General features: G+C 40.3%; 1 protein-coding gene across 2 annotated transcripts in view; it reads left to right on the top strand.

Annotated features, from left to right (window-relative positions):
* The window catches only part of LOC106569156 (receptor-interacting serine/threonine-protein kinase 1), a 19,899-nt gene extending 6,904 nt beyond the window's left edge, over positions 1-12,995 (top strand). The window contains exons 9-13 of one of the 2 annotated variants that reach the window (XM_045694175.2): positions 3,244-3,327; positions 6,768-7,406; positions 7,554-7,706; positions 8,148-8,443; positions 10,508-12,995. In XM_045694175.2, coding sequence (XP_045550131.1) covers positions 3,244-3,327; positions 6,768-7,406; positions 7,554-7,706; positions 8,148-8,443 — 1,172 coding nt within the window. In that variant the 3' untranslated portion in view covers positions 10,508-12,995. The remainder of the gene's footprint in view (positions 1-3,243; positions 3,328-6,767; positions 7,407-7,553; positions 7,707-8,147; positions 8,444-10,507) is intronic. The other variant, XM_014140193.3, reaches the window with a different exon arrangement.
* Positions 12,996-13,252: the final 257 nt, after the last annotated feature.

Raw genomic sequence — 13,252 nt, 5'->3', positions numbered from 1 at the left:
ACTCAGAAGGTAGGTCTGATTTCTCTATTATTAAAACAAGACCCAGATGGCAAATATAAAGACCCGGTCTATCTAAAATAAACTGGAGGCCCCTTACAATTCAATGTCGTGATGCAAAATGCATAGCACTCAGAATTAAAAGGGTGTTACCAGATATTGTTCATCCTGATCAGACAGGTTTTTTACATGGACGATACATTGGAGATAATATACGACAACTACTAGAAATAATAGAACCTTATGAATGGTATTTATAGCGGATTTTGAAGACTGGATTTTATTTATAAATGCCTGGATTTTTTCAATTTCGCTAATTCTCTTATAAAATGGGTAAAAAGTAATGTACAGCAACCCCAGGTGTAAAATAGTAAATAACGGCTACTTCTCAGAGAGTTTAGAATTGTGAAGAGGAGTTAAACAAGGGTGTCCGTGTCACCATATCTATTCGTTATGGCCATCGAAATGCTAGCTATTAAAATCAGATAGTCACACTTGTCGTAGTGATGAGACCAAAATGCAGCAGGGACATGTATACTCATCTTCTTTATTGACAGGAAAAGAAGGAAAAAAAACAAACAAACACGTATACAAAAATAACAAACCGATGAACGACAAAATAACAATCTTGAAGGCAACACAGCAATCCAAGAACAATCTCCCACAAACACTTAACCAAACACATACCCATATATAGGACTCTCAATCAGAGGCAACTAGAAAACACCTGCCTCCAATTGAGAGTCCAACCCCAATCAACTAGACATAGAAATACAACAGACTAGAAACCACATAGAAATACAAACATAGAACATAACCCCAAAAAACCTGGAATTAACTAAACAAACACCCTACTAAATAAATCACCACCCCGAACCACATAAACAAAATACCCTCTGCCACGTCCTGACCAAACTACAATAACAAATAACCCTTATACTGGTCAGGACGTGAACACAGATCCAATAACAACATTAGAGGATTAGAAATCCAAGGCTTAAAAACGAAGGTGTCCATGTATGCCGATGACTCAAGTTTTATGTTAAGTCCGCAAGCTAGATCCCTGCAATGTCTCATTAAAGATCTAGATAACTTTTCTGTACTCTCTGGACTAAAACCTAATTATGATAAGTGTACAATATTACGTATTGGATCCTTAAAAAAATACAACTTTTACATTACCTTGCAGCTTACCTATAAAATGGGCTGATGGTGAAGTAGACATACTCGGTATTCATATCACAAAAGATATAAATAAGCTCTCCACAATGAATTTCAATAGAAAACTTGTAAAAATAGACAAGATCCTGCAACCATGGAGAGGTAAATACCTGTCTATTTATGGAAAAAGTGCCCTGATTAACTCCTTAGTCATATCTCAGTTTATTCACTTACTTATGGCGCTGCCTACTCCTGATAATTCGTTTTTCAAATCATATGAGCAAAAATATTTTTGCTTGACATATTTACGCTAAACTAGACAAAATAACGAGCCTATCTATATAATGAATAGGGTGGGTTGAGATGATTAAATATAAAAACACTAAACCTCTCTAAAACTTCACTCGTTCAAAAGTTTTATTTGAACCCTAAATGGTTCAAGTAGATTAATAAGAAAAGCTCATCGATTGTTTAAAAATTGCCTTTTTGCCTTTGTGCAGATTGCCATGTCTCATTTTCGATTAATTGAAAATGATACTTTGAAAAAAGTATCTGTCTTTTTCAAACAAGCATTGCAGAGCTGGCTACAATTTCAATTTCATCCCCCTGAAAAGATAGAACAAATATTACAACAAATATTATGGCTGAACTCACATGTGCTCATTGATAAAATACCTGTATTTATGGGAAAGATGTTTGAAAAGGGTATTTTGTTCTTAAATGATATTGTAATGGTAGAGTTATGTCCTTCATGGAGTTATCAGAATTGTACGGTAAGGTCTGCTCAATCCAAGAGTACAACCAATTGATTACAGCATTGCCCCAAAAATGGAGGAGGCGGGTGGCAGGAGGCAGGGAACTGGTCTGTCTGACCAATATAAAGGATCAAACTGGCGGAGGAATAAAAATAGCATAAATAGGAAAGTATACCAGTTTCATTTGAGGACCAGGATGTTGACAACTGTGCCATACAGGGGCGGAAATCCCGGGGGGGACGGGGGGGACACGACCCCCCATCCTTGGAAAATATGATTTGTCCCCCCCAATATATCACTGAAACATAACTGTAATTTAAATAATATTAATAATACGCAATGAAAGCAATTGTGCTGATTATAGACACTTAATAGCGCGTTTTTAAGTTTCAAAAGATTGCAACCCCCCCACCCTTTGCCTCACAATGTTTTGATCCACTGCCAGTTCCTTTGTTGGCAAGGTAACAGAGGGGTCGTATCTACTGTCTGAAAGGCACTCAATGAACGTAACTGACGTGAGGTTAATCCAGTCAATCGCGCACACACACTAGCTGAATATGCAGAGCTAGCGCGCAAATATTAACTATTAAGCTAGCTAGTACCTATTCCATTTATGTGGCCTCGTCAAAGATGGAATCTTTGCTATCGTCAATTTATTCCAAGATCAGCATGCAGATGATGTGAGTTAGTGCTTCAAAGTCCCTGCGATAAGGTTAGCGATAAACTGAAGTCCAAACTGAACAGAACTACACTCTCTTCTACCATTGTCTTAAATATATTTAATGGTCTCGTTGCAAAAGCTAAATTGTCGCAGGCGAACTTTTATTTATTTATTTTATTTCACCTTTATTTAACCCGGGTAGCAAAGATTATAGCAAACACCACTGAAACGGAATTGGTGCTCGCTAGCTTTGCAAATTCAGCTATTGTTGGAAGCCTGCCAATATGAAACAAACTATTAAAATTATAAAAGGTTGCAGCATATGTTGTGTAAATGGTGAACTCATACAGCTGTCAACTCTTGTCATTTTAATCCGTTTCACATTTGCTAGCTACCTTTTAGATCGAAGCCCAAATAGAATGATAAAAGATAAGATGATAGAAGCCCATCTCCTACTGTAAATAACCTACACACTGTGTGTGTGTGTAGCCAGCCAGCCAGCCAGGTAGAAAAATGGCAGAAAAATAAGACGGACATCAGAGTATTTTTCAGTACACCAAAACGCAAAGTAAGAACCCTAGTAGCCTAATATCTCAAAGACTAGTTGATAAAATGTTCATAAGAAAGAAATTAAATTCTAATGGAAATGTTTCACAATGATGTCATTAGGCAGAGCAGGCAACAGATGGCACACAGACAGCAGAGTTGGGGACAGATATGCAGGGACAGACTGGCAGAGACAGGGAGTCTCAGGTAAGTTTGTTGAGTCTTTGTTTGGCAACATTATGAAAGGTTCTCCATTTTTTTGACTTGTAAAATAGGAACATAATTGGAAAATGCCATGGATACCCCCACTCTCAACTTAAACTGGTGACTGAACTAAGATTTGTTAAAGGCAATGGTATTGCTGTTGTGATTAGTTGTGTAGTTTTGGGTACCGGTAGTTAGGAGTACGGCAAACACCTTATTTCTTTGGTTCCTCAATATACATTTACCATCTTACAATGTAGGCTATGTGTTACAGCACTACTTTTGGTGTCCCCCTCAGGAATTGCTCTTGAGAAAATTTAATGTAATTGTCCGCTCCAAAGTTGATATCAGATTTTCGCCCCTGGTGCCATACAGATGGCAAAATAGTTGGGAAGAGATTTTTGATGTACCGATTCCACAGTACAGGGTGTATGAGTTGATATATAAAACGACGCAAGATTCAAGACTTCGTGCTTCTCAGCTAAAATGATTACATAGAATTCTTGCCACCAACAAAATGTTGAATATTTGGGGCATAAAATCATCGAAGCTCTGCAGATTTTGTTGTGAGGATACAGATTCAATAGACCATTTACAGTGATCGAAAAAAGTATTTGATCTCCTGCTGATTTTGTACGTTTGCCCACTGACAAAGAAATGATCAGTCTATAATTTTAATGGTAGGTTTATTTGAACAGTGAGTGACAGAATAACAACAAAAAGAATCCAGATAAACACATGTCAAAAATGTTATAAATTGATTTGCATTTTAATGAGGGAAATAAGTATTTGATCCCTCTGCAAAACGTGACTTAGTACTTGGTGGCAAAACCCTTGTTGGCAATCAGAGGTCAGACGTTTCTTCTAGTTCGCCACCAGGTTTGCATACATCTCAGGAGGGATTTTGTCCCACTCCTCTTTGCAGATCTTCTCCAAGTTATTAAGGTTTCGAGGCTGACGTTTGGCAACTCGAACCTTCAGCTCCCTCCACAGATTTTCTATGGGATTAAGGTCTGGAGACTGGCTAGGCCACTCCAGGACCTTAATGTGCTTCTTCTTGAGCCACTCCTTTGTTGCCTTGGCCGTGTATTTTGGGTCATTGTCATGCTGGAATACCCATCCACAACACATTTTCAATGCCCTGGCTGAGGGAAGGAGGTTCTCACCCAAGATTTGACGGTACATGGCCCCGTCCATCGTCCCTTTGATGCGGTGAAGTTGTCCTGTCCCCTTAGCAGACAAACACCCCCAAAGCATAATGTTTCCACCTCCATGTTTGACGGTGGGGATGGTGTTCTTGGGGTCATATGCAGCATTCCTCCTCCTCAAAACACGGCGAGTTGAGTTGATGCCAAAGAGCTCCATTTTGGTCTCATCTGACCACAACACTTTCACCAGTTGTCCTCTGAATCATTCAGATGTTCATTGGCAAACTTCAGACGGGCATGTATATGTGCTTTCTTGAGCAGGGGGACCTTGCAGGCGCTGCAGGATTTCAGTCCTTCACGGCGTAGTGTGTTACCAATAGTTTTCTTGGTGACTATGGTCCCAGCTGCCTTGAGATCATTGACAAGATCCTCCCGTGTAGTTCTGGGCTGATTCCTCACCGTTCTCATGATCATTGCAACTCCACGAGGTGAGATCTTGCATGGAGCCCCAGGCCGAGGGAGATTGACAGTTCTTTTGTGTTTCTTCCATTTGCGAATAATTGCACCAACTGTTGTCACCTTCTCACCAAGCTGCTTGGCGATGGTCTTGTAGCCTATTCCAGCCTTGTGTAGGTCTACAATCTTGTCCCTGACATCCTTGGCGAGCTCTTTGGTCTTGGCCATGGTGGAGAGTTTGGAATCTGATTGATTGATTGCTTCTGTGGACAGGTGTCTTTTATACTGGTAACAAACTGAGATTAGGAGCACTCCCTTTAAGAGTGTGCTCCTAATCTCAGCTCATTACCTGAATAAAAGACACCTGGGAGCCAGAAATCTTTCTGATTGAGAGGGGGTCAAATACTTATTTCCCTCATTAAAATGCAAATCAATTTATAACATTTTTGACATGTGTTTTTCTGGATTTGTTTGTTATTCTGTCTCTCACTGTTCAAATAAACCTACCATTAAAATTATAGACTGATCATTTCTTTGTCAGTGGACAAACGTACAAAATCAGCAGGGGATCAAATACTTTTTTCCCTCACTGTATTTTGGTATTGCCCTCAGGTAGCCTGTTTCTGGTCTCAGGTTCAGGAATGGCTGAAAATGCATAGCATTGATCTAAAATTGACCCTAGAAATAGTACTGTTAGGAGATCTGGAGAGACCGGGTCAGTCAATTACTAATACTCTTAGTAAAAGTATTTATCTTCAACACGCAATCTGTAGATTCGATTAGATAGATTGAAATTGTACGTTAAACATCATAGCATAGTTGAAAGATATGTGTTGTGTAGAAACACGAAGTGGGTGGCCAGCAGAGATAGATGGGACGGGCTGAGGGTTGGTATGTGGAATTGGAGACAAGTGGGAGTGGAGTTGCTGTGTGAGAGCGAGAATGGTGGTCAAAAGGTAAAGGGGGAAAAAAGTCTAAATAAAACATTATAAAAGTACATTTGAATGACACTAAGTGGCAGTGTTTTTACAACTAATGCCGGTTTGCCTGAGGCTGATGCCGTGCAGGTGTTTGTACACATGCATACACACTCTCATTCAAATAAACACATACAAGAACACACACATATATCTAATAGTGCCAGACATGCACACAAACATAAAGTAGGCATTGCTGTTATGATTTCAGTTGTCCTTGATGTCCTTTGTTTTAAAATCTTTTTTTTTTTTGCATTGTTGTTTGCTGTTTTCTTCTGTCTTTTCCTTTTTTCTCTTTAGTTCATTCTCTTGGTTGTTAGTGTATTGGGGGGTTCTTGGGGGTGGGGAATGGAATTAATTGTATTTTTGTTTCTTTTTCCTGGGGGGGGGGGGGACTGTGGGAGGGGTCTCAAATGGTTGAGGGACAGCTATTGGGGAACTGTGGGGGGATCTTGGAGGGTTCTGGTTTCACAAGATTGTGATCATGAAAAAGGAAATTAAGACATTTTATATCACTATCATGCACACGCACTCTCACACATACGGATGGCTCTGTTGCAGAAAGACTGATACATGTTTGATAGTGTCTTGATGCTGTAGTGTTTGTCCTTCATGTTCTAATACTTTAATGTTACCCCTTCCTTGTGTATTTTGTAATAAATAAAAAAATAAAATCAAAAGACCTTTACTTGAGGTCTTTGCCCGTTTCTAGATTTTCCATTAAAATCTCTCATTCTCATCAATAATCAAACCATTTATACGACAAGTTATACACCTGGATCTTAATTTAGAATTCAGCTATTAAAAATGAACCCTCTACCCCTTCTCCCTATGGACCGACTGGCTCCCCTGCTGAGCTCAGACAGTGCTAGGGCTGTTCGTATAGAGGCTGGTCCAGTGGAGGCCTGCATCGAGGACCTGAACCTCTTCCTCCCCTGTGAGCACTCCCTTATCCAGCCAGATGGCCGGACCCTCAGCCCCGTCAGCACCACCTCGGGCATGGATCTCAAAATGGTCAACGAACTCTCAGCCCTGGAAGTCAAACTAGCCCAGCAGTTGGAATATCACAAATACGCCAGCTACAGCCGGATGGACCAGCTTGACTTCAGCCCCTTCCCTAATCCTCACCCTTCCACCCCACAGCGCCTCAGCTCACAGGACCCCACCGCCAACAGAGGGCTCCCCAAAACCCAGGCCGTCCAGCCCAGCAGCGTGGAGGTGAACCCCCACCTCCGTCTTTCTAGCCTAGGCATGTACAAGGCTGCGGACCCCTCAGGGGCCACCACACCCAGGCGCCAGCTTTCCAGCCACATGCCTGGGTCCTCCAGCAGCCCCTCTCTAAGCCAGGGCCAGTACTCCCCCCAGCAGCAGTATCCCTACGCCCAGTACAACCGCCTCCAGTCCTGGCCAGCCTACCCAGTGCCAGAGTCAGCTGCCCCAGACCTCACTGCAGGGCTGCGCCTGAACTCGGGTGCCAAGGTTAGATCTCCACAGGACCCAGGTAGGGGTGAAGGGCAGAGATTACAGTGCTTGATACCACTATTACCATTACTAAAGCTGATGCAGATTCCCCAATCAGCATGACAGCGATTTACCACTTCAATTAGAAAATCATTTATGAGAAACAGTGTGTGTGTGTGGGTTGCAGGAGGCCTGTTCATCCAGAATGCCAGAGGGATCCAGATAGGGAGCAACAACACACTCAGCATCAGGGACCACGAGTCTCACAGCAGGTCAGCCAGCTCTCTCTCCAATGGGGCAAACTCACACTCTCTACTCAAAGAGACCCTGCAGATGAACGGTAAGAATAGAATCCTGCAAAGAGGAGCCTACTTCCTGAAAATAGACATCTTCCTATTTTTCTATGTCATGTTTTCTACTTTTAGTCCCATATTTTGTATCTAGCCACAATATAAGGGTTCTTACATTGTTTGTTTACTGGAATGAATGGAACGGCGTCAAACACATTGCTTCCATGTGTTTAATACCATTCCATTTATGCCATACCAGCCATTTCAATGAGCCTGCCCTCCTCCATCTCTTCCCCCCAGCCTCCTCTGTTGGGTTTATAATTGGGTTGGATAGTTCAACTAAGACCATGGGGCATTTATAAGTGGTATTAGTAAATTGCTATGTATCATTAATTGACAGTAAATGATCAAAAACCCTTAAATATCACAGACAAGGGTCTTTAACTTCCATTTAACACAATATGTTCTGTTGTGTCCTGTCCCGTGTTCAGAGGACCAGGCAGTGACTGAAAAGCACCTTGATCTCCTGAGAGAAAACATTGGGAAGGAATGGAAGCGCTGCGCCCGTCGTCTGGGCCTGAGCGAGGTGGAGGTGGACACCATCGACCAGGACTACCATCGTGACGGGTTGCCTGAGAAGGTGCACCAGATGCTGGAACGCTGGAGGATGAAGGAGGGCTGTGTGGGCTGCACAGTGGGCCAGCTCTGCAGAGCACTGGAGAACTGTGTCAAAGTCGACCTGGTAAAGAAGCTTCTTCATGCCTGCAGGACTAATACTTCTCCATAGGTACAGTAGACTATCTATTCCAGTATCCCCTACCCCAGAGAGAGACTTTCTACTCCAGCACCCACCCACACCCTTACATTCCTGCCAACCAATGTAATGTTTGAGAGTTGTTAGTATTGAATTTTCCTGCCATTGGATATGAGTGTACAGGTTACACGGAACCCAAACCGGCTGCACGCGCATGCCATCATGCATACATTTATTTTGTCCCCCCACACCGAACGTGATCACGACACGCAGGTTCAAATATCAAAACAAACTCTGATCCAATTACATTAATTTGGGGACAGGTCGAAAAGCATTAAACATTTATGGCAATTTAGCTAGCTAGCTTGCACGTGCTAGCTAATTTGTCCCATTTAGCTAGCTTGCTGTTGCTAGCTAATTTGTCCTGGGATATAAACATTGAGTTGTTATTTTACCTGAAATGCACAAGGTCCTCTACTCCAACAATTAATCCACACATAAAAACGATCAACTGAATCGTTTCTAGTCATCTCTCCTCTCTTTTTCTTCTCTTGACTTTATATTTCGATTGGCAAGTTTCATAAATTAGGTGCATTACCGCCACTGACCTCGTTCGTCTTTCAGTCACCCACATGGGTATAACCAATGAGATGGCATGTGGGTACCTGCTTCTATAAACCAATGAGGAGATGGGAGAGGCAGGACTTGCAGCGTGATCTGCATCACAAATAGAACTGACTTCTATTTTAGCCCTTGGCAATGCAGACGCTCGTTGGCGCGCGCAAGCAGTGTGGGTGCAATAATTGAATAATATAGATTTCAAAATTTCTAAATAGATATATTTTTAAATATAACTAACTTCAAAGCCTGATTGCTAAGGTCATTTTAAGATGTCAGGCTTGAAAATCCATTCAGCCATTTTGGCACAGTGACTCACTACCCAAACCAGACGCAACTGGTTTTAAGTGGCAAAGAGACATCATATGATCTCCTACTGCTATCTAGTGGACAAACTGAGAATCAGACAGGGGATATATGGTATGGCAAATTGCATAAACACTGTGCTCCAATGGGAATTGGTCCATGTTTAGAGTGCCACCATTAGGTAAAAGTTTGGACAACATTTTTCTTAATTTTTTTTAGAATTCCTTTTGGGACAGTAATTGGTCGAATAAAAAACATGAGCTGGCGCACACCCATAGAAAATTATTTTATGTAGACGGCGAATAAACTATAAGCTATAAAAATAGAGTTGCACACTATATATAAACTCCCAGTAATTTATTGGGTGATTTCTTTTTATAGCTTTTGGAACAGTAATTGGTGACATATTTATCTCAAAACTAGACTTTCAAATCTCTTATTCCCCAAAATGGGGGACAATTGGGGGGACCCTCCGAAAATAAAAAGTACATTAAAGTTTTTGGGGTCTGCTGTATTTCAGGCTCTGTAGTAGTCACATTGTTTATGACACCTGTATCTGAATCCCACAGTTCTTACCTTTCTAACAGTACTACATGCGTTTGTAGGACTTATCATTTTGAAACTATAAATGTACTTTGAGGGTAGTATACAATAGTGTGTGTCATTTAGAAAATGCTACTAGAGGGGGTCAGAGTTTAACAGTTGATAGGCTACACTTGATTAAGGCTACATTATTGCATGCTAAATGTTTCTGATCAGTGATAGATGACCAAACAAATAAATGAGCTACCACCTTCACTTGCCCAGCCAGAGATCAATTCACCAAATATACAGTGACACAAAATCACATTGATTAATTATCAGTCACAGGCTTTTGGTAGGGAGTAGGACACTGTTCATACTGTATTTTTTTGGTATGTTACTTTTACCATAACATTCTTATTGAATACCCAGTTCTTTTTGAGTTAGCATTAAATATTGTACTCTCCCCTTTATTTTAGATTTGGACAAATAAACATTCTTTGGATATATCTGAATGTCTAACATCTGTTTGATGCTACATAGCCCTGTACAGCTTAAATAAATATCTTCTGTGAATCCATAAAGGCAGACAAATTTTGAGGCTTGATCTAAAAGATCCATATTTAATATTTGGTCCTTTATCCTGTGTAGGTAGACTGGCAATGGTGGGCTGTGGAAGCAGAGTGCTTGTGGCGAATGATCTTGTTCCGTCTGCAGTGTACGAAGATTTGCTGATACAGCACGTCTCCTGGAAAGACATGGTTGTGGTGTTACCATTTGACACTTTTTGTGGAAGGGACGTAGGGAAACACGCCTTTGGTTTGGTATCGGTGTCAACCGATTGGGACCTACAGTAAGTGTTTAGAGACAGACTAGTGTATTGTTTAGGGACAATGAGGGACATTAGGAGCTGCTTTTGAACGGAAAGATCAGTCAACATCTGGGGGGGGCTGCAGAAAGTGTCTTAGAAGAGCAGTTCTTACACATGATGTATTGTTGTGTATGGGAGATTGAGGAGAATTGCACCATTCAATCCTTCTCATATACAACTTTACATTTACTGTCTCTAAGCGCAACCCCCTTCATCTCAAAAACCTATATGTAAACCTCCCCCAGCCCATTGATTTTGACAGATCATTCTTGTCAATTTTTGTAGACGTGTCTTTGCATTGTGTTTTGAGAATCTGCAGAGAGAAGAATGAAATGGTTGTGTCATTACTATTGTCTTGATTTTATACCTTTCAGTGTCCCTTGCTTGTTTTTGTCCCACAATCTTGTTGCACTCCATAATTGCAAGGTGTCCCCTCCCTCATGCCGCCGCTTTGGGGTATTTTCAGCAGGGCCTGTGGAAGGACTCCAAGTAACCTGAGTTTTACAAAGAGAAAAAAGGTAAGAAGAGAACAGGGGTAGTACACTAAATTGATCACATGGACTGGAAGGTACTCTGTGGTCCTCAGGCTACATACACCTGTAACCCCATAACACAAACAATATCCAATTCATGCTTACTGTAAATGTAGCTATTTTAGCTGTCAGCTTGTAAATATTTTTGCCAACTTACCTTCACCTTGTGCAGAGCTTGAGGTTGGAATCACATGCTGGGGGAATCAGATTATGTAGCTTACCATACCTAACATGGACATTGCAATATTGTCAACTTGCTGTTAGCTAGTTAGCATCACTAAATTGGCAGCAAGATTGCTAGCCAGCTGAGAACCAACCATAAACAATTTATACACATTCATCATTACTACCAACACACCGACAGTGAGTTAGTTATATCGGCAATTCTATTTGGCTACCAGATTGAGTTAGTCTTATTTGCTAACGTTTGCTATCTTACGTTAGCCAACATTAGTTAGATAGAACAAACAGACAAACATGTTTACTCTGCTGAAGCTAGCTACAAGTCTAGCAGTGACTACCAGGACTGTAACGTTAGCTAACGTAGCTAATTTACCTAGTCCAGCTAACATTACGTATAATCATTGTAAATGATATCATAAATGGCACTGGTGGAGTTGTCACACATGCAGATAACAAAAATATATGGAAATGTCTGCTCCACTCAAAATTACAAGCAACTAATTGCAGCATCACCATAAAAATGGAAGAGGCAATTGGGAGGGGGAGAAAGTAAGGAACTTGTCTGTCGGCCCTGCATTAAAAGACCAAAATTGGTTAAAGAAAATTGTGATAAATCAAAAATGTATACCAGTTTCATTTGAGGACTTTTTTTATTTATTTTTTTACAGTTGTGCTGTATAGATTGCAAAATAGTTGGGAAGAGATTTTTACTGTACCGATTCTATGGCACATGGTTTAGGAACTGATACACAAAACAATGCTGGATTCAAAACAGAGTTTTTCAATTTCAATTATTTTACAAAATTCAACCAATAGAATGTTATATATATATATATATATATATAGATTTTGCTGCGAAGAGGCAGAATCATTAGATCATTTATTTTGGTACTGTCCATTTGTAGCTTGTTTTTGGTCTCAGGAAAAAAATAAATGTATGAAATTAATTGAAATGTATGCATTCACTACTGTAAGTCGCTCTGGATAAGAGCGTCTGCTAAATGACTAAAATGTAAATGTAAAAAAAAATGAATGGCTGAAGAATTGCAACATTTACCTGGAGCTTTTATAGCACTGCTGGATGATTTTAAAAAGCTATAGTCAAATCAATAACATTAACACTCTTAGCAAAAATGTTTCTTTAATTTACAATCTGTAGAAACTATGAGAATAGAAAGGTTATGGCAAATAGAAATCAAAACTGGATGGTGTTCAGAAATAGATGGGAGGGGTTGAGTGGAGCTGAAGGGTGGGACTAAAAATAAGATAAATGTAAAATATTGTGTGCGTAAAATGTACATAGTATGTATAACATGGAAGTAGAAGCCTAAGTGTTGTTGTCCATTCGTTTACTCCAATTAGGGGAGGGGTGGTAGGGTTAGGGAAAAATAAAGGAAAATATATTTGTAAATATTTGATATATACTGTATATTTACAAAAAATATATGGGGAATTGGAAATGATGCAGACAATTACTTTGATGGAAGCCACAATCTATATGCAATATTAAAGCTGATCAACCCACAATTAAAAAAATAAAAAACATTAAGAATGGTATCGCATTACTTCTCAGCTGATGTGTAAAATCCATTCAGCCTGAAAATCCCTCTGATAATCTTTGCTCACCATAAGCATCATAGCCGCATACCATTGACAGCATCTGGTTAAATCTCTGGTAGGTAGAACGGTAAAAAATAAATAATTTTTGCGTTTGTTTGTAATTAGCACAGCCAGACACACCACATGGGCATGATGAAACGTTAGCGGAAAAATAAACAAAATAATCCCTAGAGAAGTTCTGATATTACT

Source organism: Salmo salar, chromosome 14 (genome assembly GCF_965601325.2).
Source record: "Salmo salar chromosome 14, fSalSal1, whole genome shotgun sequence".
Classification (NCBI taxonomy): domain Eukaryota; kingdom Metazoa; phylum Chordata; class Actinopteri; order Salmoniformes; family Salmonidae; genus Salmo; species Salmo salar.
Note: the sequence above shows the minus strand (reverse complement) of the source record. Positions and strands in the feature narration are given on the sequence as shown.